Below are 25,490 nucleotides of genomic sequence, written 5' to 3' on the forward strand. Positions count from 1 at the left end.
GTGCCAGTCGCTTACGCAGTTTCGCCGCGCCGAAAAATTCGGATATACTTCGGCGAAACTCACGTGAGCGACTGGCACTGAGTCTGTGTCACGCGGTGACGTATTGATCAGGCACCGAATTAGTCATCGCGTTCACGTCCACTCGATCAACACAGAGCAAGAACTGTGGCCGGAAATTCCGGAAGGCATCTAGTTCATGCACCACCCGAGTGTTCTACATGGGCTAGAATTTCCTGGGTAAAATACCGCTTTGTTGTAACATACCTGGCCGGTTACCCCATCCAATTTTCTTTCTCGGTTGTTTGCTATTTTCATGATTTAGCGCTGGTCGTGACCAGCGCTATTCAATTAGTATGATTAAGTCCGCCCGAAAGTCCCGAGATTAAGGGGGGGAGTTTGGCCATCAAGCGCTTCGCTGTCTGGACCATCAGAGCCGATTAGCAAAGTGCCGCTCCCACTTCCTGTCACAGATTCCATCAAATGTATTGCGCCGAATTGGAGGGATTTGTCCAGCCTGTCTACATAAATGACTAGATTCGAACCCCACACCCTTGTCCCTAGCCCCTCCCCCCCCTCAACGAGACATCCTGAAGATGGCTACTTTCCCTATAGCTCTCGATATCCAGGAAGGACTCTCGTCCGTACTCATCAACCAGATAACAGACGAGGAAGAGTTGGAAACACCCAAGGTCCATCTAGGCCGTACATTGATCCTCTGCTTCGATGGGACGGCGAATGAGTATGATGATACGAACACTGTAAGATTTATGGAGCGCACATGATTTCAACTGACTGCAATTGCCCTGCAGAACATCGTTCGTCTCTTCTCGTGCCTCGAGAAATCCCACCCGAAACAGTTAGTGTACTATCAGGTTAGAATCATACCGTCCGTGTTTATTCTGATCACTGAGAGGCCTGTGCGTCGCCAGACTGGCATTGGGACATACACTTCGACTCGATTCAGCACATCTATTGGCCAGTGGATATCTAAAACCATCGATCAAGGCGTCGCGTTGCACCTTGATGACCATGTAAGTCCTAGGTGGGCATTTCCTGGTTCAATTCTGATCTATCTGCGGCAGGTCTGTGGAGGATATCGATTTCTTCAGTCGAATTGGAATCAGGGTGACAAAATTTGCATTTTTGGCTTTTCCAGAGGTGCATATACTGCTAGAGCTCTAGCTGGGATGCTACATGCGGTACGAATATATATTAATCGGTAGTGTGAGGACGTGTTTGCCTGATCCGGCGTGCGAATAGGTCGGGCTTTTGCCACCCTCGATGCCCGAGCAAGTCCAATTTGCCTACAAGCTTTACCAGAACTTGGGTAGAGGTAGTGTTGTCAGTAGCGATCCCGGGCAAGCACCAACCCTTCATGTGTCAATGTCTCAAGCCATGCCTGATCCCCCCTCTTCTCCAGCCGGAACTACAAACGTGACTTCTGTCGTGCCGTCACTGTTGACTTCCTCGGAGTTTGGGATACTGTTGCATCTGTTGGCATTCTTGTGCCGCGCGCGTTGCCCTTCTCCCAAAGCAATAGTTCCATCAAAGTTTTTAGGCATGCACTGGCTCTGGATGAGAGACGAGCCAAGTAAGTGCGCTTCAGCGTGAAGCTTGATGCATGATTGCCGATTCTGCGTCTGTGCTGGTTATAAAGGTTTATTCCTTCGCCGTGGAGGCTTACGGGAGCAAAAAAACAATGCAAAAATGGAAACTGGGTCACGAAACAAGCTGCAGAAGATGCCATTGCGCCAGACACTGAGGGTATTCAGGCCACGATCGACTGGGTATTGGCGTTGAGAGATATTTTTGTCGGCATTTTCTTCAAATGGTTCATCGAGTGGTGGCCACATGATATATTGAACCGTCTCGGATTAATCAACTATGGCGATCATGAACCACCCACGACCCTGATTCCAGAAGAACAGTTTCCGCCTGACTTGAGGGAGGTTTGGTTTGCAGGTGGACACTGCGGTATGGTATTTCAACTCTGTCCCGTCAAAACTCGTGTCCCACTTCCTAATCCTACTAGATGTCGGCGGCGGAAACGTACCGGACGACAAACCCTGGAATGAGATCGACAAGCTGGGCCCGAACGAACCAAGGTACTCGCCTTCACTTGCCAACATCCCTCTTCGATGGATGATCCGCGAGTTCTATGAGGCGGATTTGAAATATAACCTCAATATTCGCTGGCGATCTGTCCGCCTGGCCCGCTATGGTATCTACTTACCTCCCATCATATACACAAACGACGATGGTAGTGACTTCAATATCACCCTTGACGATGACCTCGAGAACAGGTATTTGAGGCGCGCACAGAATCCAGCCGATCGCCGGTCCTCTACTCTTCCCACATCGGGGAGACCTCCTTCCCCTCTTGTTGGTGGGAATACAGACCCCAGCAGGATAGCGCCAAGCGATGTACTAGTCAAACCAACGGACGCTGATAAAAAAGTGCTGGGTAGGCATCCTCGACGGGCTAACTTTCTTCGATCCAAGGAGTTTAAGTCTGGTGTCAAATATGACTTGGATTTCTTCGAGAGGGACTTGAAAGCTGAATCATACGACGAGTTGTGGAGGTGGGATCGCATTACTTTTAGCGCGATCGTAACAATGTTGTGGTGGTGGGTGCTTGAGTTGGCGCCCCTTATGAGGCATGTGCAGAACAAGCACACGTTCTTGTGGGAGTCCAAGCTTCGGTACGTTGGGTTTTGGATTTCAACGTTTCACACCGCATTGCCTGACTGACGAGTTTGGTGACCTCTCGAAAATGCTTCAGATGCAACTTATTCAATCCTCGCGACATTCATCGAGGCGCAGTACCCCAACACACAGATGCTTTGTCGAAACGCTGGGTGGAGTTTTTGACTAATCGCTCAAAGCCCAGTTACCATTGGTCCGTGCGTGAGCGTATGAAGCACAAACGTGGCTACCGCCCTAGACATTGGGGCGATAACGAAAAGATTCACGAAACTTGGATCGAAGTTTATTAGTTTTGTTTTCCGTGCGATTGGTTAGCTGGGTCTCGAATTTTGAGGATATATGGTTTGAAAGTCGAACAAGTGGTGTGGGATCTGCACTGTTTTTGCTTTGGACTTGGACAAGGCTGGAGGCCTTTCACGCTTGTAACCGATGGGAATTTTTTCATCGGATTCCCCTTTCTCCCCGCTACTAGGTTTGCTACTGCACGGCCCAACACCGCCTCTCCCACGCGTCCGTGCGTTGTTCACCCTGTAGCATAGGCCCGTTGTAGTACTGATAGTGAAAAATATTGTAGTTAAACATATGTAATATACAGTTTACTCGAGTGTTGCCGCTGAGCGCCCAGGTTAACTCATAACAACAGTCTATTTTGTCTTGGGAATTTGCATGCACATATCTCCGAACCAATATCTCCAACGATAACTTCTTCGCAGGAGAGAACATGCAGAGGATAGATGGTATCAAGACAGAGGACAGGCAGCCAAAGGCCTCCTATACGTTAATATTGCGAGGGTTCAACCAAAAAAAAAAGGAACCGCCATCTCAGCCGATTCAGGTCGTTCAACCATAAATGGTTGGTGCCTTTGAGCACGCTGGACGGTCAGAGATACCTCATATCCAACTTCCTCAGCAGCTGGCTTAGGGGGCCGTAGGGATGCCCGTTAAGTGCACGAAAAGCATCTCTCAGGAACAGTAGTCACGACAGCATGTTGTCCTCCTGGGAATTAAGCAAGTGCAACTGGGTTGCACACTTCGATGAACCGAGAGAAGAGCGGCGCACAAGACAGTTTTCAACGCTGTTGCGGACTTCTGAGGGGCAACAACAAAAATTCGATCTGGCGTCATCCTCATGATCCCAGTTGCGTCAGCACACCCGGGGTCTATGCATACTGGTGCTACCAATAATCGCAGTTAGTTGCTGCCGTAATAACATGATGGCCACCATAGAGTTTTAGCGAAAGGGGCGAGACCCCTGATCAAATTTGGAGGGCCTTTTTAGCGATATAGGTTTCTGAAGAAACGGCACACGGAAGTAGCGAGAATTAGGACGTCCGGTGAAAATTATCCTGTCCTTGACCAGACGAGCACTCCCTCGTGCGAGTAAATTCACAAGTTGCATACGGTTGCTTGCCCTTGATCACAAACGTATTCCTTGGAGAGGGATGAGGATGTGCAATCATCATGCTTCCCTACGAGCATGCTTACTTTAAGGAGGGGTTCATGTTTGACTTTCGTGACGTTCGAAAGACCTCCAGTCCTCAAACTGCCCAGAACAAAGCTTCGCACTTCATCAGGACCGCGCGCTGGGTTCAGGGCAGTGTTGTTTACAAAAGAACTGCAATACTTGATCGCGTTAAAACGAGAGGTTGAAGCCGGTCCGTCATGAGTGAGAGCGTCATATGCGAGAGCATAGGCTGCAGGGTCGAAGAGAATAGTAACTACATGACAGAACGCGTGATACAACCACAGGGAAATTTTATTTAGCTGGGTACTGACAGAATCAATGACGCTTACAGTGATCAACTTTGTGCAGAGGACCACACACGTTAAGGTCTGTATGTATGCAGGATCAACACAGAAAATGAGATACACGTAATTCTTTCACAGAATCAGTTGGCTTGCCTTGTAAAGCGAGGTTTGCAGCTCCAGGAAGCACAGAAGTGGGATTAACGACCTCGGGTTGAATAACATCATCTATGGAATGATTCGGCAATGAATATCTGCGAAAGGGTCTCCTACCAGAGCAGATGTTCTTTACCATATCGAGTGTAGATACTAGCAATATGAGCGCATTCTCAGACTTAGTGTACGTCTATTCTAGTGTTGACCAATTGGCATACCTAGTCGTGGTCACCAATGCTGAACCACCACGCTCATTTTGGGCTTCCAAATACTTAGAGCTCGCTGTCTGTTGTGCGACGGACGGATAACAGCCGCTATGCAGTAAATCCTGGGCTGCTCATAGGAATACGGGATAAGCAATAGTAATAGTTCCCCCGGGTGAAAGTGTCAGGCAGCAAAACCCACTGACATAAGCAAGAAACCGGGCCTTCCAGTGTGCCGTGAAAGTCTCCTGCGAGTGCCTGAATGGATTTTGAAAGGCGAGGAAAAGGGGTATAGCTTCATTCCTGCTATGCAACACTTACGATGTAGTCGGAGACATATTGACGAATAGATGGCCAAAAATCTAGTGCCCCTGAAGCATGGGAATAAACCGTTTAATCCATCTTCGGAAAACGGCTAAACTAACATTGAGGGTTTAAACCTGCCCCTTGCTATAGTAATAACACATAAAGGATATGTACCCTAAAGAAGACTACCGACGTACTGAGTGGCCAATGATCGACACCTTTCCTGTGAAGCTCTTCGCCGCTAATAGGGGGATATTGTAGGCGATATACCTTGGAGGAAAGAATCAAGTCAGGTTCGAGTCAAACGAACTTACTCAAGACCTTACTCAGCAGAAACTTGTGCATCGATAAGTGAACTTCATGCTTACGAAGTTAGAGGTAGGAATTCTGACAGAGAATTTCCTTTACTTTCTGGGAAGATCCACCCTGTGAGCGTTTCTGTGAGTGTCCTGGATGAATTGTGTGAATCGAGTTCGTACCAACAGACATCGAATCCGGGAGCAGCCCAAGGAAGATACCTGAGGAAACCGATGTAAATATAAAATTTCCACTAGAAATGTGGAATAATATACTGACACTCCATATGGGCCGTTCGCCCATGATTCATATCCGGTTGAACCGGTTCCATGAACAAGAAGCACAACGCCTTAAGGAAAGGGAAGTTCAGGTGTCCATAAAGTTAGAAGGTGTTCCAGTCATTCACCTCCAGCAGCTTTGCGGATGCCATTGGGACAATATACTGCACTTTCAAGGGCGGAAAGGTCTACGGAAAACGGAGCATCTCCGGTCGTCGTTTCCATCAACTGCTGTTGAGACTACATGGAAGAGAGAATGGTATCAGAGTACGGACGCGAAGGATGTGGTTCCACCCGCATAGGCAAACACGCAAGTCTGAATGAAGACCGCAAGGGAGAACAACACGGAAGGAAGCATGTCTGCTGGGGAATCCCAGGAGAACAAGCACGTTTTGAGCACGTTTTGGCCGAAGTGTCCGAGATCGGTTACACAAGAGTTTATTAGGTCCGTTGGGGGCTCGTTACTGCACAGCTCACTTGAACGAAGTTGAATTTTCGCGCCAAGCAAACCAATGAAATAAAAAATCCAACAAGGCGCAGGTGAATGCCTCGAGATGGCGCAAATACACCAGAATATCGTTGTAAGCAGTCAATATAGGGGCAAGGTTTGCATATCGGACCGGCAAATACCGAACACATTGCCGTCCTCACGCGTTGTACTTATGAGTCACGCGCGGAAGTTTTGCTGCGAACTTTCGACCCTTCACAAACTTGGCACCCGTGGGAAAGTGCCCACTGCCGCGGACGGATGCCAACACCGCCACAGTTCGCGTTATCTGGAGGTTAAGTAGTGTCAACGGTTTTCGATGATTTCAGGGAGGTGGTGTCGAGGTCACCGTTGGAGTTCTGACGTGCCAGTGAAATTTTAGAAAGGGTGTAACTCACTCCTATCCTGCACATTGATGCATGCCGCAGAAGCTAGCTGCCTCATGGAGATCTGCAGGAGGCGGACATTGCCGAAATGATTTCTTTTCTTTTCTTTTTTTGGTGGGTGCACACTGGGGTTTGTCGTTGGGGAGGGGCTGGGAGAGGCCCAAAGGGAGTCTCGTGGCTGCATCAATATTTGATATCGTTGTCACGGTGCCCACATATTATTGTCAGCTGGTTAGTGCTGGATTAGCACACCTAGTACTCGTGACCCAATCAATATAAGTAGGTAACCAGGGGCTATCAGCCAACCTACCGTCTTAGATAGTATTTCGGCGTCTGAGTAGCTGCACCGATGCACTGTCTGCACTGAGGAAATTTTACGGGAGGGCCCGAAGGGCCCGAAAGCTCTCGGGTGCCCGTGACTCGTTTTTTCAATTGCAATAGTAAATGGCTGCACTTCTTCGGTGACTTTATCAAATGTATTACCGGCATCGACTTCCGATGCTCCGTCATCGCCGTTGCCGTCGCCAACATCGCCAAAGTCGTTCTCCTTCACTTTTGCTCATTTTTTTTCGTTCTTTTTTCTACTTGCTTTTCTTACACATCAATCTTAGCACTAGTCGTTCTTGTTATCGCCATTGTTCTCGCATCATGATATAATTATAATTATTACACAGATCCCACATCCATAGCTTCTAATGCATTCACGATTCTTCCAATGACATGGTGATAGTCATGGTTATCGCCATCGGCGTCTTCGTTTTCATCCTCCCAGTCAGCGTCAGGGTAAATTTGTTCCACCACTGTGTCTTGAAGGCCATTTCCCATCGTAGGATCTTGGCCGTTGTTGGGGGTTCTCTCTGAAGGGCCAGGGCTGTCCAGGTTGGGATCGGGTGCCGTCCCAGCTGAGGATGGATCATTGTCAGCACGGCAATCCAGACATAGTGATAGATCAAACATACGATCAGGGGTTGATACATCAGCTTGGCCTGTGTCTGCCGTTGAAACGGGGCTTCCAACAATGCGGGGTGCTGGAAGAGGTGTGCAGGTGCCACCTTGCTTCTCCAGAAGCCTCAGTTTGCTACGCAGGTGTCTGTTTGCTCTGAGTCGGTACTCAAAGAGGAGTGCTATGTACCTCGATAGCTCGGGGTCAGTAGGTTTGATAGTTTCGATGTTTTGATGCAGCCGAGCTTCTTCCTCGTCCATGAACGCCCATATCCGGTGAGCTTCGATGCTGACAATCTCAATCTCTTCGCGAGCACGTTGAAACTTGTGCCAGGCGCGTGTTGCTTCACGGAAGTGGTGCTGAAACCATGGCTTATCCCGGATATCTTCACGGCCACGCAAAAGAACGATGTCGGACAGGAAATTCAAGTCCGTAACATCTTGCCACGTAAGCGATGGTTTGGGAGGGTTCATAGAGGCTGCCATATTGTTATACTTCTCAAGTATCGACTGGAGGGACTTCCCTCGCTTAGCGACCAATGCAGAAATTTGCTGGCGAGCTTTATAGTCTGAGAGCAGATGGTAAACAATGTTTTACGAGATAAGATAAATAGTGTTCATACCTGTTTTTGGCAACCCAATTTTCTCAAGCTCAAGCTGACGCGATATGGCTCGTTGTTCAAGCTCATCAAGGACTTGGTGGTAATCCCGCTGTTGGCGCAAAACTACTGCTTCGTGGCGTTGAGGGGAATCAAGTGCCCAAGGAAGAGTCAGCGATGATCTGGCTTCAATTGCCAACACACTTGAGCGAGCAGCTTCGAGGGTTTCGTTTGCCTGAGCTAGGTGCTGCCCAAAATACGCAACTACTCCTGCCGGCGTTGCAGCTTGCATTACCCAGTAATGCACCGTTGCTCTAAATTAGAAGGAATGCAAGCTCAGAGCCAATGTACATTACTGACTACTTACTCAGCACGCTCAAGATATTCGATAGCTTCTAAATACTCAATCTTGACCTTCTCATCGTCAGGCTCAGATTGAAGCGAAAAGATATAGTCTCGTTCTTCAGATAGCCACCGTGGGCAGTCTTGGTCAGGATCAAAGTCAGAGAATAACTCTTGTGTGGCGTCAAGGGTTTTTTTACTGTCACGAATGATCCTGTCAGCGGACTTGAAGTTGCTCAACAGGAAGTCACCTATCAAAGACGATGTCCATGATAATTAAGCTATACATGAAGCAATGAGACATACCTAATTTCTCATACTTGATCTCATCCCATTTGGAGAAATGGAGGTGGATACGGAGGTGACGGTAATAAGGAGAAGCATGACGAATGATGGGTGCGAGGGCATTGCTCTCCGAATAGACGCGTTCATTGCCCTCACCATCTTCGATACCCGTGCCTTTCTGTAAACTGATGAGGAAGTCCAACTGGCAGGACCTGTCATGGGCGGCACCATGAAAAGAACCGGTACAACACCTGAAATTGGCCGCTTTGGCCAAATCCCCAATCGATGACTTCGATAAAGTCACAGAGAAAGTACACCCAATATCGTAAACGAACAATATGTTCTTCCCAAATGTACGTATGAGCTTCTCGGCAGAAGCCAGAGGGTATTTTGCACTATCACAACATTAGCCGCGTGACAAATACCAGAATTTGTGGCTCACAGCTCTCCACTCTGAACCATATCAATAAGGAACTGTACGATTCCATGGCGACAAACAACTGAAAAAATACCCGTTTCATCCATAACCTGTAGGGCCCCAGATCTTGACTTCGATGGCATCGGTCGGGCATTCTTCCAAGCCAAGCAGGCATCCGATATCAAAGGCTCCTCTGTCTTCTGTCATGGAATGTCGTTGTGGGGGATGCTGGATGAAAAGGATAGACATACCTGGCTTGAAGTCCCTCGTTGTGAATGCTTTTGGGCGCTAGCAAAGCGGTCAACATCTTCCCGAGTGATGTAGTAATCGCTGACAAATGCACGAGAATCCCCCTCAAAATGGTGACGAAGCCGTGAGAGGGAAGTGTTCCCATCACCAGTCACAATAAACTGGATTGGACGCTCTGGCTCATTCTCGACCTAGAGCACAATATTACCGAGATATGCGCTACAACTTTATAATGATTGCACTTACTTTATGATGGCAGGCAGGACAGGAGTGCCTGAGCCGATAATCAGGTAGATTATATCCAAGTTGCTGCTGGACAATACCACGTAGTCGATCCAGGATACGGTAATAGATGTCAAACGCAAGTGAGACCTGCGTTCTAAGGTGAGGCTGGAATACCGTCTATTGGTATACATTAGCAAACAAGATATTAATAACAAAAAAAAACCAAAAACCTTATGCATGTCAGTGAGCAACCGAGCAAAGCTCTGGATACTGAAGTTCGATGCCACCCGGAAAAGCGAATAAAGAAGTTCGAGGGTTCGTAAGGAGAATGCAACTTGAGGGTCTGTTGGCGTTGGAGGAAGGTACCCTGCACGCAGGAGTGCATGCACACGGTTGTCTATCTCGTCCCATGGTATATATTCAATCGAATGACCATCTGCAAGGAAAAGGGAGGATGAACGTTCCGTACAATATAGGACGTAACTCACTAAAGATATCGATGCATTGTATCTCAAACCAGTTGCTCCCTTGCCGAGGCTCTGGGTAATGCGATGGTGTGCAGGATAAATTGTTTATCTTGATGCGTAGATAGAGCTTGGAAAGTGAGTCAAGTTGCTCGTTCCATTGGGCATGAAGCCTGGACATCCGTGTACTCCACTCGCGCCCCTTCCTGCGCCTGAAAAATATGGTCTGAAACAATCACCCAGCACGCTTAAGACAAAGGGGACCCACGGCTTTGGTGCTATCGTTGATATCAGTCTACGTAACTGCTCATAGTCAAGCCCGACGTCGTCAAGTAGGTTCAATTGATCTCCCGGCTCGTCCTCCCAATCGTCAAGAATCTCCGGTGCTGGCCCTCCATCCTGAATCTCCGAAAGACCTTTGACAACAGCTTTTGATGCAGCTGCCATCCACAAGATGATCATGAGATAACGCAAAGTTTGGGGGGGATCAAGCTTACTTTGCATCAATTCTTCATGGGCTGCATCTGTGGCTAGCCGTGCCTTCTTCCGTGCCACTGCACCACTCCGAGTAAGGGCTAATGAGTCCGTACCCCAATTAGTCATGATTACATGGCGCTTGCGCCTGTTGCCCATCCTGATCTGGCAAGGCAAACTTGTAAGGCATTTGACGCGGAATGAAGAAGAAAGCTCACAGCAGTATGATAATGGAGATGATTGACGCTGGGAAGGATTGTTGAGCCTACTGAGGAAACGACAGTCAAAGGAGTGATAACTGTCAGTTCGTCACTTGAATATAATATTCATTGAGCCAACATGCAATTCAATGGGAATCCGTGACATTCAATTTGAACACTGCCAACACATTGCCTAGTGCGCTACACAAGCTCTTCTAGTCAATTGATATGAATAAGGACGACGGTGAATACACATTAAGTTGTTGCTTAGGAGAGGACTCACTCACTTTAACAGACTTGATGTACACAAAATCACGAGCAACCGCACAAGAGGTCTTTGAGAGCTATGTTAAAGCCAGCAGTAGAGTATACCGCTGGGATGACAATGAAGTCAAGGGTTTCAACAGAAATGTGAGTGAGAGCTACATCCTGGACTTTTACATGGCATGGAAAGTGAACGGTGAGTGCTGATTCATAAACACGTTCCCAGCATGCTTACAACAACGCAGGAGGGCCTCCACTCGGGGTGGGGCAACAACGTCTAGAAGACATCGAGCGGGTTATTCCAAGAGAAGTCTTTACAAAGGAGATGGCACATATGGTAATGGAGGACCTCTTAGCTCCGTTGCTAGCGGTGCGCACTCAGATGTGGGATATTCGTGCATTAGTGGGTAGCTCTTAACCTTTCATGGGACTACGAACCTTACCTGTAGGAAAGACCTCCATCTTGGATCGCCTTGGACACCACAGCTTTGCCTTGATTGATTATGAGGGCCGAAAGGCGCCTATCGACATCATTGCACCGAAAAGCATTGGAGTTAATGAGGGCTGGGAAAAGTTGAGATCAGAACTCCTGGACGCATTCATGAAAACCCCTCAGTCCATCAGCGCACCGGTGATTCAGATGGTGATATCCCCCACCTCCCCAACCAATCAGGGAAGTTCCGTCACGAGCACAAGTACCATGCATGCAACTGCGAGCAAGGTCTCTACGCCAGCCCATTCCAGGGCTCATTCTGTATCAGCGGGCCGTTTCGTCAGCAAGAGTAAAGGCAGTTCTCAACCCCCACTTTCCTTCAAGATGCCGGATCCAGCCTCTATAACGTCCACACCGATGCCCCCAGGTCCCCCTACAGATTCGAAGCTACGGACCGTGTCTGATTCATCTAGCCTATGGGAAAGATTTGACAGCGAAAGCCCAGATGCAGACGCAGTGTCTGAGCATGTCCTAAAGGTTTCACGTGCATCGAGTGTAATTGTGCCAAGCAACGGTGAGTGCTTTGACACATAACTGTGGTGCTAAAGGCTGAAGGATCCTTGAATGTAGCCAGCCGTCAGCCCATGGTTCCAGTCAATCCCACCCCTGAGCCATCGGCGTTAACTCAAGCAAATGTGGCAACTCTGCAGTCAACATATGAGTTGCCTATTCCAAGCGTCACATCCCCAACAAAGGACTCAACAGTCCCACCAGCCAGTACACCCATGTCATCATGTTGTGCCGTCGAGCCTCATGAACTTCCTGATAAGGATCGCCAGCTTACCGACACAGATATACACTTCATTGTTCTTTTGGCTCGATCTGAGGAGTTCAACGAAATCAGCTATCGTGATATGCTGGTTAAACGCTTCGACCGTACGCCAGCTGAGGCATACTTACTTGCAAAGGTGGCAGCTGCAAACCGAGGGGCGTAAACACATTTTCTACATGTTGAACAACAACATATGTGAATTTACTGCTAAAATACGTTTAAAAAAATGGAGTTCAGTATTATATAAATTTGATAAAGCATGGACGTTCAATGAATTGAAAGACCCTGAGTTTGCTTGTTATTGTTTTTCTCTGTTTCTATTCAACACAGTCACTCCGAAATGTCAGTTGCGCCAACACCGCAAGGTAATGTTGGAGTTACTTACTTCAAGCCGAAGTAATAGGACGTACTGACACCCCAAATGGTTCCAGTGGCCAAAGCGAAAGAGAAGGACGTGACGAAGCAGGAATTTAATGCGCGAATCATGCAACTGAAGGCAAATTTCGAGGTTCAGGTGTCAGCTATTGCACTTGAGTTTTCACGCCGTGGCCATCACTATTCCCAGCGCCAGATCCGAAACCAAGTGATCTATAAATTATCAAAACCTAAGAAGACGCGTAAGCCCACAATGCCCAACGCATGGGCCCATGCACAGGCAGAGGCAGAACGTTTGAAAGGTAAGGAATTAACTTACATGAGCAAGAGGGGCGTGTGCTTACGGAGTACTCTAGAAGGGGCATTGCCTAACCTGCCTTACAAGGAGGAGTACCTGAAAGTACTCGAGGACATCAATGGGGGGAAACTCGCATACGAGGACGTCCAAAAACCCATGACATCAGAGGAAGAGTACACTTCCCAGGTTATTCTGGACGGCGTTATGGTTAAAAGGCACAATCGCGCGTTGAAAGAGACGATAATCTCACCAGAGTTATCCATGAACTCTATTGCAATCCATGCGCGGGACCAACTACTGAGCATAGTACGTTTCTGGCATCTAAAAGCGAGCAAGGATTTAGTACTCAAATGCACCAGGCCAAATCAGTCCACCAGTCATGCGGCGTTGAGGTGCTCGTGTTGATGACTCGAGGCCACTCAGAGGACTTATTTGCGCCAGTCGTCTGGGGAACAGATAAGGCCAAAGCCTTCTGGGCAGCTGTAGCACATGTGGATATGGGAGTACAGATTCGCCTCATGGAGGCCCATGTAGTTGGTAAATTAGAAAGTATGTGGTTGAAATCAACGCATGACTACTTACTGATATGAGGCATGAGCTATGGTCCAGGGATATAATGCAACAGCCGCGGCCATGCGTGAAGAAATAGCCAAGGTAACTAGGATAAGTCTCCGTGAGTGGCGTCATCCAAGCTTTCCGGCACACACTAACTAAATACACAGGCGAACTGAGTGGGAGGTCTAGGTTATCGATGGAATGGCAGCCGAGGAATTATTTGAAACTTACGATCAAACATCGTATCGCAATTGACATGACGAATTACCCAGGTGGCAAACTGATCGAACCGAAGCTTGCACGCGCCGACCACATGCGTGAGGTACTCAAAGGATGGAAGGATGGCCAGATTAAGTGGGTCGAATTGACAGAAGATCAAGTTGAAAAGAGGCGTGAAGAGCTAGCTGCACTCACCGCGATAGTCAACCCCAATGAGACTGCCCGCTCTATGTGAGACTCCCAAATGCACGAAATGACACACTAAAAAGCGAGGTTTCCTTGACATTCAGTGCGACAGATGGCGAGGACGAGGAGAATAACATTGGGTCAGCGAATATCCCTTCAGGGTCAGCGCATTTCGTTGCCAGCGGAGAACATTGCCAAGAGCGGACTAACACCATCTGTCACTCCCTGCGCACCTTAGATCTGCGGCCCCGGCTGTCACCCCATCTCCTCTCCAACCTAACGCCACTCAGGCCCCAATAGTGACAAGTGGAAAGGCAGCGACTGCTACGTAAGCTCTCACCTTTGCTGGCTAGCCTATTACTGATCGAACGACACCAGCCGAGGTCGCAAACGTAAAGCACCGCAAAATTCGAACCCCCGAAAGAAGAAACAGCCAGCGTCTGCTGTTGCGTGCTAGAGAGGACGGAAATTGGTGAGGGATGAAGTTTTCCCGACACGTGTCAAACGTTGGTGGCTTGGACACATTTGTACCTATGTGTTGGTTGGCCTGCAACAGAAAAAGCAGTCACATGTGTAATTCCCCATCGATTTCAAGAATATTAACATCACCGATGCGAGCTGCGTTGCAACATTAATGTCGGAGCAGCAATGGTACGATGGCGGAGACTGAGGATGCGATGAGTTTGAGTTATTTACATCGGAGTATAACTATAACTTTTAGTATAAGAGTACAAAAGAAAGAGAGGAATGTGCTTAACGACTACCAGCGGGGCTTGGGGAGGACAAGATCGGAGGAACTATCTGTGATGGCGATAACAAGAATGACTAGTGCTAAGATTGATGTGTAAGAAAAGCAAGTAGAAAAAAGAACGAAAAAAAATGAGCAAAAGTGAAGGAGAACGACTTTGGCGATGTTGGCGACGGCAACGGCGATGACGGAGCATCGGAAGTCGATGCCGGTAATACATTTGATAAAGTCACCGAAGAAGTGCAGCCATTTACTATTGCAATTGAAAAAACGAGTCACGGGCACCCGAGAGCTTTCGGGCCCTTCGGGCCCTCCCGTAAAATTTCCTCAGTGCAGACAGTGCATCGGTGCAGCTACTCAGACGCCGAAATACTATCTAAGACGGTAGGTTGGCTGATAGCCCCTGGTTACCTACTTATATTGATTGGGTCACGAGTACTAGGTGGATTAGCACACGTGCCTTCCGCATGCACACCCAGGGATGGGATGCAGTCCTGTCCGCCGAAGTTTCCCTGTATGTCTTGGAGTGACCTCGGATCCGTCCACTCGGGGCGGCATGATTGTGGGTACAGTCTGAGAATGTATTCCACCCTGTTCCGGTCTGGCTGGGCTCCCCCCGGCGCCCGCAGCTTACATTGGCCGATGTCACCTCGGCCTGGCAGAGACTGAACCGTTCTACGAAGCTCAAAGATCGAAGTCATGAATAGGAATCTTGGGTATGCTAACCTAACCCACTGGTGAGCTTGGCGTCGCTGCACGGCTCTTCCTACATCACCGCATTTGCCGACAATAATGCGATGTACTGATCGAACTCAAAGAGCGGGCTGTCCTCACCGCCATTCGCGAGCACGACCAGCGACCACTTGTACAGTTTGTTGAGACGTAATGATGAGAGGCGCATCGGCATTCTCAAGCTGGAGCCCGCTTTATCACCAGCCCGGTTGGGCTTGCATGTATCACCGAAAGGAAGATGCTGCAAATTGTGTGGCGCATCGAACATTTATTTTTTCGGATGATTTCCAGATCACTATGTATGCGGTAACATCATTGACACTCATTTGGAAGTTGGATATAGTGGAACAGTTGCTAAAACTTGTCTGACTATGGTCACTATAACTCTTAATCGAAACCGAGCGCGACAAATGGGGTTCGGGCTCGCACTCAACAGGTCCTTAGAAGGACGCCCCTGAAGTTTAAATCCTCAAGAGTTTCAAGGGAACGGAAGCAGCCGAATCAACTATATATAGATGTTCCATCCGCAGCGTGGGGACTTTTCTTCTTTCATCGCTCTCAAGTCAAATTGCAAGTCGTCAGAAGATTTTTTACTCGACCACTTGTGCCAAGTAGAGCGTAGATGGAGGTGTCCGTAAGGACGTGCCTTCTCCTCTGTTGCAGACTTCCGGCAAATTGCTGTCTGATGATGGTCGAGTTTGCGGTGGGGAGTTTGTCGAGGTGGCTGGTAGACATCAATTGTTGCTATGTGTATTTCCTTGTACGAAAATAGATTATGTACATACGCGCGTATCTATGTATATACACGTCTCCAACTGAGCTGATGATCCCAGAATTGTCGAAAACGCGTTTTGCGGGAATAAGTTTATTCACGTCATCACACACACCGGATGCAAATCAGAAGTTTGCTTGCCCCAACTGCTACACGTAAAAAGTCTTTTTCAAGGCCCTCACACTCTTTCCATACGCTGTAAGCCACTTCCCCCCCCTCTTCAGGTCGTTTGTCCCGCCCCTCAACTCCTTTAACGCTTCACCTTAATAGCTCTCTTTTCAACTCAAACGAAACATGATGTTCACCCGTCTCGTTGCTCTTGCTGCCCTCCTCCCGGCCCTCGTGTCAGCTACTCTTGAAGTTACTCAGCCTACCGGTGCAGGATGGGTTGGGAACACCACTGTCCTGATTTCTTGGATTTGGAATGCCACTGACCCCAAGTACGAGATGCCCAGTTGTTGCCATGGTCACTTCACCCCGTAACACTCCTCATTTTTGGGGCTCTACAGTTTCAGTTGCGAGCTTGGGAATGATGGTATCAGGACTGGACCTCTCAAGAGCGGACGTAAGTTTGCTGCACTGGTTAGAATGACCAACCTCTGAATGAGCAATGTTTGATTGCAGCCATTGCTATCGCTAACAACGTTGTCCCTAATACTGGCTCCCTCAGCGTTCAGCTTCCGGTTGTTCCTCCCGGAAATAATTACTGGGTAACCTATCTGACGTTATACTAGAGTGGTTCTTGTTCATCTCAATCGTTCCTTTTTTTAGATCAAGTTGGTGAAGGTCGATAACATTAACACGGTTTACGCGCAAAGCCCTTTGTTCGCGATTACCAACAACCCAACCTCAAGTTCTGTTACTTCGACGAGCACTGGCTCGGTTTCTGGATCCCGCACGTCCACGATTCTGTCTACGACTTTGTACGTCCTCCATTTACTTATTTTTTTCGCAACGCAATGTTCATGTTACTGAACTCCGAATTTGTTCATAGGAAAACTAATTCTTCGAGTACTGAATCAAGTACGAGCTCGAGCCTTCACAGCACTTCCACTGGAACTTCGTCGTCAGAATCTATCACTTCACTGCAAATTTCAACACTCTCAACGTCGACGACGCCTACATCTACTCGTAAGAGTGCGGCGACTCCCAGGATGGACATTGCTCTGGGCTGGAACGCCGCCTCGCTCGCTGCTCTCGGTGGTGCCATGCTGGGTGCCGTGATCCTCGTTTAAGGCCGCGAAAACTGGAATTTGCAACTGTCAGTTTTACCTGATCAGGTGATCTAGTTGAACGTCAATTAATACTTGTTATATAAATCGTTCCCTTTTCTCAAACTTTTCCAGCTTCTGCATCTTTTGCATTTTATAACATTTTTTGTCACATTATTATTGACAAGTGGTGTTTTAAATAGGAGTGTGCACGCACGTCCTCGCGTCTGCTCGGCGAGGATGTGATTTTCTTCCTTGATTCTATCTTTCAATTTCTCCGGGTTCCCATTTTACTCACGCCTCGTGCGTTGCCCTTGCGGTTGCTCACATCTAGGAATGGAACATATTTATACGGTTATATACATATCGGTGGCGCAAGCCTATTCTTTTGTGTGACCTTGAGCTGAACTGTGTTCTATGGGGCCAGTGTGACGTAGATTAAATTACCGTTAAAGAACCATCCTCCACCGCTGCGGTTGCCGGGATCCCGGTGCTCCAGCTCCTTTCAATTTCGGAAGGCCACGTTATCCGTTAAGTAATACATGTTCCTGTGGAATATCCCAATTATCTACCAATTTGATTGAATAGGCGGAGAATCAGCACCGTCGGCAGATTCGCCCACTTCTAAGCATCCCCGAAGTTGGTGTATAATGTCCTCAGTTGACCCTACAGAAACGCCCATGCGCTCTCAATGCTATATATAGTTGTATAAATATTCTGCACCCATCCATTGCACGCCGTCATCCTCAAGCAATTCTTCTTCGCCTTCGACTTTTTCATCAGTCAAAATTCTGTTCTTTCAGAAACTACGTTCATCGGTGCGCAAGCACCTGGGGGGGAAAGGCGGGAATGGTGGTCGTAGCAGCGATGTGAGCAGCGTGAACGTCGGGCCAGTCGTTGCGTTAGTCGGTGAGGGTCACATCCCCCATACACCATACTTGTTATTGAGATGACCCTGTGGCCGTGTGTGACATGGGGTGCTAGGCTCGACTGGGTACCTCGGGCGGGACATCGTTCCTGTTTTCGCCAAGGCTGCCAACGAGGGTCAATTCGCCTCGTTCAAGGTCCTGACAAGCTCGACCCCAAAGGACGAACTCAAGTCTATTGCGTCGGATAAAGTGGCCATAGTGCAAGTTGATTATGCTAATCCTGCATCGTTGGAGAGCGCGTTGGAAGGCGTGGATGTGTTGGTAAGCACTTTGGGGATGGGAACGTGGACGAAGGTTGCTCAGGACAACTTACTTCAAGCCGGTGAGTTTCGATCAGCGCCTCCCCCCCCCATCATTCCATGGATATACTATAGTTTGCTCACCTCACTCCTCGCGCGTGTCTCATATCCATATCTAGCCCTCGCCTCAAAAGTAAAGGTGTACTTTCCATCAGAGTGGGGCGTCGACTTGGACATCAGTCCATACCCCTTCCCAGCCCTCAATGTTAAGACCAAACATGTTGAAGAAGCTAGACAGGCTGGGCTTAAAACGGTTGTCTTCGTCGTCGGGTTGTTTTCCGAGTTAATTCTTGCGCCCATCTTTGGTACGTACGCATGAGCCAACATTTACACCAGGATCGTAGGGACTCCAGCAGGTGGCTCACGCTTACGATTAGGGTGCTGGACTGCGCCGAACGCAGTGAATATTCCTGATTCCGGCAAGCGTAAAGGCGTCTTCACATGCAAAAAGCACATTGTGCAGTATGCACTTCGAGCCGTCATCCTCGCTTCTCAGGACCCAGCGAAGTTCCCAGATAAGGTTCGCGTTTGGGACGATAATAGGTACGATGAACAACGGGGGCTCATTTTGGCGCATCGATAAAAAAACATTCATCCATCCTTGGTGGCTTTCCTCTAGACCCTGGGATGAATACGTCGCAGAGCTCGAACAAGTCTTAGGAAGAGAACTCGTAAAGAATGTCATCCCCAAGGAACAACTCGTGCAAGATTTCGCCACAGAGCCTTCCTTCACCGGCCTTGGAAGGTTACTCACTGCCGATGGCCTAACCGATTATTCGGACAACCATAACGAATTGTTGAACCCAGGCGAGAAGTTTTTCAAACGGCAGACTGTTGGGGAGACTTTGAAGGAGGTACGTTACGATGTGATATCACCGGTGTTGGGAGTGGTTGGCTGATGGTTGATTGGGCTACCCAGGTGGGATTCAAGCTATAGTGACTTCGAACAGCAGCTCATTTGCTTGCTCTCGTCCTCGCAAGGCTGCGACGGGATGACATGACTATCCGGCCGAGTACCAAATTTCTCTTTTTCTTTGGGGTCGCCAGTGCATGTGTAGAGATTATGTCGTGGACTCGCGCCCGGAAGATGTATTCCGTTTATTTGATGTAGGGAATGAATTTTCACGGTCAAAACAGATTAAGTCGCGATCTCCAGGAAGCCACGTTGCGAGTGGCATCAGTAACATTCCTTTTGATTGAGTTCGGCGAATATCCACCCGCTGCAGAAGCGAGAAACCCAAAAGGAGAACCAGGCGTGCAGGTGCCAAAGTGTCACCTGCAACCGCATGGTTCAGCGTCGAAGATTCGTGTGCAACCGCTCCGATCGCATGTATATGCGAATGTATCCTGCAGAGGCTGGACCCCTGCCTACCGATCGCGGGAAGGGTGGATGTCAGGCTTGCCCATGGCTACGACACGGTATGAACACGCGAACACGAGCGGCAATGCCGGGGAATGGGAGCGGTATTCCATCTCCTATCCTCTCAATGATCGCGTGACGGCACGAATCCAGGCTCTCGTCGCGCATGTTCGTGTCCACTTAAAACGCTGGAGAGAATACAAGCACATGTGAATTTAGCCGACACAATCCCTTGCTCGGGCGCTGGCAAGCTAGGGCTTAACAAAGTATATTCTGTATCTCAAATATCTTCGCCTATGGCTGCGAGGACACATTTGTACCTCTGACCCAGGAGTGAGCGCGGAAGAAGATCGGAGGTTCCCAGCAGGACTTGAACCAATAGAAGGAAATCTGCCTAAACCATCCACGCATTTCAATATAAGAGCTACCAAGACGCAAAGGGCACGCTCCCCGAGTCCCCCCAAAGCGACATCCTAGTAGGGAACATAACCAAGGTGGTACGATGGTAGACGCAACAGACGTCCAGTTCCACGTACCGATCATAGAACTGCGGTATATGGTGTAGTTGGGGATACTCCACAAGAAGCTCTGCTTTTGCTCCAGACCATGTCGCCGTCCAAATACTGGAGGAATGTATTTGTACCTCGAGATGAAAGCGGTGGAGACAGGAAAAGTAGACAACACGGTAGAAAATGTGACGCAGTTCGCCCAACCGGTGTGAAGGACAAGTAGAAAATCGTGTTCCACAGGCAGTCGAAGCCTGCGTACCGGAACAAAATGATCGAGTGCCCCAACCTTATAAATCAAACCATATGGATCGACAATGGTAAACGTCCTTTCGCTCTGAAATTCAATGAAAGCCTCGCGCTGATGTAGTTTTAGCATCCTGGAAAGCTCAAAATTCGCCGGTTTCGTGCAACCCACGGAGAAGCAACACGGGTGGTCAGCAAAGCACGCAAATATGCACGTTGAGACACCCTGACAAAGACAAACAGAAAAGCAACATGCAGAGACCCCGGATCTAGACTCGTACCCAGTCCGTGAGCAAACCTAGTAGGGGGCGTCGGTATATAATGCAGAACAAAAAGGTATGCCGGTTACGTAATCTCAGGCCCTCCCACGTGACAGACCTCCCTAATATGGAAATATACCGACTGTGATTTTCCGAAAAAGGCAGGCCTAATATGTGACTATAAAATAAACTAAGAGATAGCGTAATGTTTTCTGGACGCTCCTTAGGAGTTTAAAGTGTTCATGTGCGAAACTCCTTGAGTTATAGTGCAATGTGTTAAAAAGCGACTTATGTAATCTGTCAAGAATAACTTTTGATTGGTGGGGAATCCGTTCTGGCCAAAATAAAGGCAGAAAATTTATCCCGGCAACTCGGAAAAGCTCACTTGCCTGGTTGCACTCAGCGCTTAGCTCAATTACAATCTGACCAGTTCTATATAGTATGGTTTGAAATTTATGATTTGACATATGCTTTGTAAGCGTCACAAGATTGTAACATGACCCCAACTGTAGTCTATGGCCGCTTCCCGCTACAACCCCAGCTAGCCCTGATTAAGCATTATGATTTAGGTTAGCTATAATTGGTGCAGTCAACCGCGATGGGTCCAACTTCACGTGCGCGTCGTCTCTTCAGACTGCGCCTATCGCAATAAGTCATCAACCTCCCATCTTACTTCTCATAATGGACGACGAGGTCGACAACTTCTCTGTCATATCCAGGGATTCGATTTCTTCAAAACTATCGACCTTCTGGTCAAAAGTCACTTTCTCTTCCCGGAAAATATCATCATCGCTCGCCGATATATGTTCCTACATTCAATCTACTCCCGACGCCCATCTATCTCCAATCAAAGAGCTGGTCATTAGAAAAGAAAGGGATGGAGTTCAGCACGAGTTCCTACTCTTAAGGGTAGCAAACCCTACTGGAGACGAATTCTGGATCCGTCTGGAGAGGAAAGGGCCGACGGGTACTCTCAGCAGACTAATGTCCAGTGAATGGGAAGCAAATGACATAGTGAATGTCGTTATTAACTATTGCCTTAATCGCTACTCAGCTTAATCCCTGATCAGGCCATTCTCTCTGGGAAACGTGGCCCCCTATTAGGCAGAGCGAAGAGTATTGAGAAGACGAGGGTTGTTTTTCGGGTGCCACCTTCGCTAAAGGACCTGCTCCGTGTCCTCGATGCCCTCGGGAAGGAATCGAAGTCTTATCAGTTGTGGCCGGTATGGCGATCATGATTGTCATATTTTCCTCCTGCTGCGACGCTCCTAATCAACAGTACTGCTTGTGTTTCTTGATTGTTAGCAAAACTGTTACTTTTTTGCATCTGTAGTCGCCGAACATCTTCATAGTCTCGATGGAAATGCCGAACTCACTGGGACTTTAAGATGGCTTGATCTTGGATCTGAAACCCGTCGAAAAATTCATCAACACATCGCTTCATATGAGACTCCTTCCGTGCACCATCTCAACGCGGGATTGGGGAGTGGAAACGAAGATGAAGACACCGGAGGCATTGGTGTTGGAGAGGACCCCTTGCCTCGGTCATACAAACATAGCCCATCATTATTTGTCAATTCATCCACTATTTATAAAAGACTAGGTGCAAATAAAACGGCTTCAACTCGGGCCATAGCCCCCACCCCGATAGCTCCTGCCTCAATGGCTCTCAGTTGGGTAACTCCCACTTCGATAGCCACTCCCTTTCTTCCCATTTCCGACCCGTCCCCCAGTGGAGCACCCGAGGTAACTGAGGTGCCCTCTGCTACCCCGGTCAATCCTTCTGCTGATGAAGGTCGAATGTCCGTTTCGATTGATTTTGGGACGGCTTTTAGTCGTGTAGCGTATTGTTCATCACATGTTGCGGGAGGTATAGTTGAACAGATCCCGACTTGCTTGCTGTACGACGATGCCGGACGTGTGTTAGCGCGGGGTTTGGAAGCGAAGCATGCAATCCCTATGCCGGCTACAGTCATATGTGAACGTTTCAAGCTGTTCCTGGAGCCCAGTGCGTTGAGGGATGACATTGTGGATCCGAGATTACCTAAGTTGCCTTCGGGAAAGAAAGCGGTGGATCTAATTATTGATTTCTTGACATGTCTCTGGGATGTGAGTCGATCTTTCGCCATAGGCAACAAAGAAATTGCAGCAGCTTGTCTGACTCTGCTCTTTCATATAGTATGCTCGTGAACGAATTACTCAGGAAATTGATGTTGTTGCGGATTTGAGTGAGTGAAATGATCCATGCGCTGTAACATGTTTCCTGATGGGGCCTCGAGATTCCGCTGACGTTTGGCTCAGTGCGTTGTGGCCGTTATGCCCCTATCCTTAATCGGTACTAACGCGCATGTTGCTTAGCTGTCCCTGCGACTTGGGATACGAAGGGCTGTCGAACCATGCGTGACGCTGCGATCCAAGCGTGAGTGCTGGTGCATATCTTGATTGACTCACAACCTACCGACCCTCAGAGGTCTTGTTGGTGCCGCCTCTGCGGACGACCGTGATTGGAGAGATCGTCTTCATATTATTACGTGTGTCATGCCGTCATTTGGGTTGTACGACATTCACTGATGTGATTCGTTCCAAACAGCGAATCAGAAGCAGCAGCCGTACATTGCACCCGCCTTACAAACTTCCGTCAACTCCGTTCCAGTCAAAATTTCATGATCTGCGATGCTGGAGATACAGTGGATCTTACCGTTTACAAAATCATTGGTTCGCTCCAAAATTTTGAAATCGCCGAAATGTGCGCTTGCTCGCGGTCCAATTGTGGTTCACTCCTCGACTTGAAATTCAAGGAGTTGGTGAGGACGCTGTTGGCGGATCACCCTGTTCATTTGGAGCCTGACAGTTTGGAGTATTTTACGTATGCGTTCAATGAGACGGGTAAACTTGAGTATCTTGGAGAAAGCAATGATGGGGATATGTTCTATTTCACTTGTTTTAATGTTGAGGATCCTGGTGAAGTGGAGGCTAGAGTCTTTCCCTGGCGTATACGCTGACCTGATTGGCAGATGATCCTTCAGTTGGTCTGGTTAATGGTGACCTGGCTTTGCCAGGTAACTTGCTTCGAAGAGAGGTATTCGATCCAGTCATTGAGCAAGTTAGTCTTATTATTTGTTTATGTGCGAGGCATGCATAACTTCATACGTGGCTAGGTATTGAACTTGATCGAGTCACAAACCCGCCGTGTTGATCAGAGGATTGACGCCTTACTACTTGTCGGTGGTTTCTCAGGAAGTGAATATCTCTTTAGGCGAATGAATGTATGTGTTGTAACTATTCATACCTTTCTAGATTTTATTCTAGCGGTTCCTTCCTACTCCGTAGGAGACTTTTGGTTCTCGTATCAAAGTCATTGCTCGCCCCTCCGATGCAGACACTGCAACATGTCGTGGTGCCGCTCAACTCGGCCTCCCTGGTCATCCACTTGTCTCTTCCATCATCGTACCCAGATCATATATCATGGGGGTCTCATTACCGGTCGAGCCAGAGGATTGGCAGAGACCTCAGGCATACATCACTGAAAACGATGCTGGTGACCATATTTGCGAAAATAGGTTGCAATACTTTGTCAGTAAAGGTGCAATTTTGAGAAGGGGTCAGAGGGTTCGGGCCAAGTGCCGCAAATTTTCTTCTACACCTCGGGGCAAGTTGTTATCGTCGGTTCCTCAAGGGGTATTTTCAGGGTGCTAACGTTTGCGCGGTATAGATTTTCTGTTCGTTGCGATGTTTTACGCGACAGATTCAGATAAAATCATGCGGTATACTGATGAACTTGCAGGCGAGATGTATACGTTGGCCAGGTGGACCGTGGACCTCACCAATTTACCCAATTTCCAACAGCATGCAAATAACCCTCAACCAGGCGGTTTCTACACTGGTGAGTTGATGTTTCTTTCCCCATCGACCCCCTCTTCCAAGTATTGCTGAAACTGAGGAATGTTCATTCATGCTACATTGTATATAGATTTCGAAATTGGTTTGGAACTTGACTCAGCTGAAATTCGGGGTGTCATACTGTATCATGGATATGATTATGGCCAAGTTACATTGGATCTCTTAGTTTGATCCCCCACCTAGCTTTGGTACTAGTTGAATGGGTGCTATGTTGTCAAGTCCGATTGCGGCTGGCTTACGGATCCAAACATTTTGGTTACGAGTTCAAACCATACATCTTTCGGAAAATCCAGTATATTGTTTAAATGCCTGGGAAACATTTCATGGCATTTTATTACAACAACTATTCAACAGCTGATGAAAATGCATAGCTCAGATGTGGTACCACTTTATGTGTTATATGAGACAGGTTTTTGGCGATTTTGATGCTGTGGGAAGCATTTATGACATATTTATTAAGTTATTAAAAACATATTCAGAGCATTTCAGGGGTATAAAAAGGCATTTTGTCAGAGGATGGTCTCAGATGGTTCCGGAATGGAATTGGAGACTCAATTAGGAAGGACCTTGGCCTCAGTGACTCAGGTGTATGTTCTGAAAGA

The 25,490-nt window shown here is 48.1% G+C and overlaps 10 protein-coding genes across 10 annotated transcripts; 8 read left to right on the top strand and 2 right to left on the bottom strand.

The window, feature by feature from the left end:
* Positions 1–308: 308 nt before the first annotated feature.
* EI90DRAFT_3153948 (uncharacterized protein) lies at positions 309–3,311 on the top strand. Its single transcript, XM_039065899.1, has 9 exons — positions 309–758; positions 810–872; positions 930–1,031; positions 1,083–1,199; positions 1,261–1,379; positions 1,421–1,591; positions 1,658–1,974; positions 2,033–2,702; positions 2,783–3,311. Exons 1-9 carry the CDS (start codon positions 594–596, stop codon positions 2,994–2,996), a joined length of 1,938 nt encoding a protein of 645 aa, XP_038917402.1. The 5' UTR covers positions 309–593; the 3' UTR covers positions 2,997–3,311.
* Positions 3,312–4,092: 781 nt separating this feature from the next.
* On the bottom strand, positions 4,093–10,692 carry EI90DRAFT_3122315 (uncharacterized protein; the record flags this gene model as incomplete). Its single annotated transcript, XM_039063487.1, has 23 exons — positions 4,093–4,539; positions 4,592–4,680; positions 4,745–4,761; positions 4,827–4,941; positions 5,018–5,069; positions 5,133–5,182; positions 5,237–5,261; positions 5,315–5,387; positions 5,486–5,635; positions 5,694–5,763; positions 5,821–5,932; positions 7,247–7,467; positions 7,525–8,076; positions 8,131–8,420; positions 8,474–8,699; positions 8,755–9,128; positions 9,176–9,351; positions 9,403–9,591; positions 9,647–9,802; positions 9,856–10,061; positions 10,114–10,301; positions 10,358–10,529; positions 10,587–10,692. 23 exons carry the CDS (start codon positions 10,690–10,692, stop codon positions 4,093–4,095), a joined length of 4,056 nt encoding a protein of 1,351 aa, XP_038917403.1.
* Positions 10,693–10,991: 299 nt separating this feature from the next.
* On the top strand, positions 10,992–12,455 carry EI90DRAFT_3122316 (uncharacterized protein; the record flags this gene model as incomplete). The annotated part of the gene is made up of 5 exons (XM_039063488.1): positions 10,992–11,007; positions 11,059–11,223; positions 11,273–11,422; positions 11,477–12,034; positions 12,091–12,455. The coding sequence occupies 5 exons, from the start codon at positions 10,992–10,994 to the stop codon at positions 12,453–12,455; spliced, it is 1,254 nt and encodes a 417-aa protein (XP_038917404.1).
* Positions 12,456–12,713: 258 nt separating this feature from the next.
* EI90DRAFT_3288815 (uncharacterized protein) lies at positions 12,714–14,435 on the top strand (the record flags this gene model as incomplete). Its single annotated transcript, XM_039067124.1, has 7 exons — positions 12,714–13,271; positions 13,343–13,514; positions 13,564–13,638; positions 13,793–13,970; positions 14,030–14,086; positions 14,164–14,253; positions 14,304–14,435. The coding sequence occupies 7 exons, from the start codon at positions 12,714–12,716 to the stop codon at positions 14,380–14,382; spliced, it is 1,209 nt and encodes a 402-aa protein (XP_038917405.1). The 3' UTR covers positions 14,383–14,435.
* A 2,036-nt stretch (positions 14,436–16,471) lies between these two features.
* EI90DRAFT_3288816 (uncharacterized protein) lies at positions 16,472–17,589 on the top strand (the record flags this gene model as incomplete). The annotated part of the gene is made up of 5 exons (XM_039067125.1): positions 16,472–16,617; positions 16,687–16,742; positions 16,802–16,887; positions 16,949–17,100; positions 17,172–17,589. The coding sequence occupies 5 exons, from the start codon at positions 16,472–16,474 to the stop codon at positions 17,410–17,412; spliced, it is 681 nt and encodes a 226-aa protein (XP_038917406.1). The 3' UTR covers positions 17,413–17,589.
* Positions 17,590–18,497: 908 nt separating this feature from the next.
* Positions 18,498–19,852, top strand: EI90DRAFT_646928 (uncharacterized protein). Its single transcript, XM_039067905.1, has 5 exons — positions 18,498–18,639; positions 18,736–18,921; positions 18,994–19,159; positions 19,236–19,535; positions 19,598–19,852. The coding sequence occupies exons 1-4, from the start codon at positions 18,594–18,596 to the stop codon at positions 19,513–19,515; spliced, it is 678 nt and encodes a 225-aa protein (XP_038917407.1). The 5' UTR covers positions 18,498–18,593; the 3' UTR covers positions 19,516–19,535; positions 19,598–19,852.
* On the top strand, positions 19,370–20,229 carry EI90DRAFT_647408 (uncharacterized protein). Its single transcript, XM_039067906.1, has one exon. It carries the CDS (start codon positions 19,731–19,733, stop codon positions 20,187–20,189), a length of 459 nt encoding a protein of 152 aa, XP_038917408.1. The 5' UTR covers positions 19,370–19,730; the 3' UTR covers positions 20,190–20,229.
* EI90DRAFT_3053599 (uncharacterized protein) lies at positions 19,913–21,036 on the bottom strand. The gene has a single exon (XM_039060030.1). The coding sequence runs from the start codon at positions 20,859–20,861 to the stop codon at positions 20,271–20,273; it is 591 nt and encodes a 196-aa protein (XP_038917409.1). The 5' UTR covers positions 20,862–21,036; the 3' UTR covers positions 19,913–20,270.
* Positions 21,037–21,393: 357 nt separating this feature from the next.
* EI90DRAFT_648846 (uncharacterized protein) lies at positions 21,394–22,438 on the top strand. Its single transcript, XM_039067907.1, has 3 exons — positions 21,394–21,462; positions 21,558–22,002; positions 22,059–22,438. Exons 2-3 carry the CDS (start codon positions 21,670–21,672, stop codon positions 22,224–22,226), a joined length of 501 nt encoding a protein of 166 aa, XP_038917410.1. The 5' UTR covers positions 21,394–21,462; positions 21,558–21,669; the 3' UTR covers positions 22,227–22,438.
* A 350-nt stretch (positions 22,439–22,788) lies between these two features.
* EI90DRAFT_3145318 (actin-like ATPase domain-containing protein) lies at positions 22,789–25,059 on the top strand (the record flags this gene model as incomplete). Its single annotated transcript, XM_039065272.1, has 11 exons — positions 22,789–23,097; positions 23,168–23,216; positions 23,268–23,288; positions 23,347–23,407; positions 23,457–23,519; positions 23,579–23,949; positions 24,003–24,091; positions 24,147–24,254; positions 24,319–24,637; positions 24,701–24,871; positions 24,959–25,059. 11 exons carry the CDS (start codon positions 22,789–22,791, stop codon positions 25,057–25,059), a joined length of 1,662 nt encoding a protein of 553 aa, XP_038917411.1.
* Positions 25,060–25,490: the final 431 nt, after the last annotated feature.

This window comes from Cantharellus anzutake (assembly GCF_015039405.1).
Source record: "Cantharellus anzutake strain C23 chromosome Unknown EI90scaffold_18, whole genome shotgun sequence".
NCBI classification, from domain to species: domain Eukaryota; kingdom Fungi; phylum Basidiomycota; class Agaricomycetes; order Cantharellales; family Hydnaceae; genus Cantharellus; species Cantharellus anzutake.

What these genes read in the sequence shown, in the direction of transcription:
- EI90DRAFT_3153948 (XM_039065899.1), top strand. Translation starts at nt 594, where the DNA reads ATGGCTACTTTCCCTATAGCTCTCGATATCCAGGAAGGACTCTCGTCC. An exon ending in AGTATGATGATACGAACACT is followed by an intron (nt 759 to 809) that starts GTAAGATTTATG and finishes ATTGCCCTGCAG; the next exon opens with AACATCGTTCGTCTCTTCTC. An exon ending in AACAGTTAGTGTACTATCAG is followed by an intron (nt 873 to 929) that starts GTTAGAATCATA and finishes GTGCGTCGCCAG; the next exon opens with ACTGGCATTGGGACATACAC.
- EI90DRAFT_646928 (XM_039067905.1), top strand. Translation starts at nt 18,594, where the DNA reads ATGGGAACGTGGACGAAGGTTGCTCAGGACAACTTACTTCAAGCCG. An exon ending in GGACAACTTACTTCAAGCCG is followed by an intron (nt 18,640 to 18,735) that starts GTGAGTTTCGAT and finishes ATCCATATCTAG; the next exon opens with CCCTCGCCTCAAAAGTAAAG. An exon ending in CGCGTTTGGGACGATAATAG is followed by an intron (nt 19,160 to 19,235) that starts GTACGATGAACA and finishes GCTTTCCTCTAG; the next exon opens with ACCCTGGGATGAATACGTCG.
- EI90DRAFT_647408 (XM_039067906.1), top strand. Translation starts at nt 19,731, where the DNA reads ATGAATTTTCACGGTCAAAACAGATTAAGTCGCGATCTCCAGGAAGCC.
- EI90DRAFT_3053599 (XM_039060030.1), bottom strand. Translation starts at nt 20,861, where the DNA reads ATGCTAAAACTACATCAGCGCGAGGCTTTCATTGAATTTCAGAGCGAA.
- EI90DRAFT_648846 (XM_039067907.1), top strand. Translation starts at nt 21,670, where the DNA reads ATGGACGACGAGGTCGACAACTTCTCTGTCATATCCAGGGATTCGATT. An exon ending in AATGGGAAGCAAATGACATA is followed by an intron (nt 22,003 to 22,058) that starts GTGAATGTCGTT and finishes ATCCCTGATCAG; the next exon opens with GCCATTCTCTCTGGGAAACG.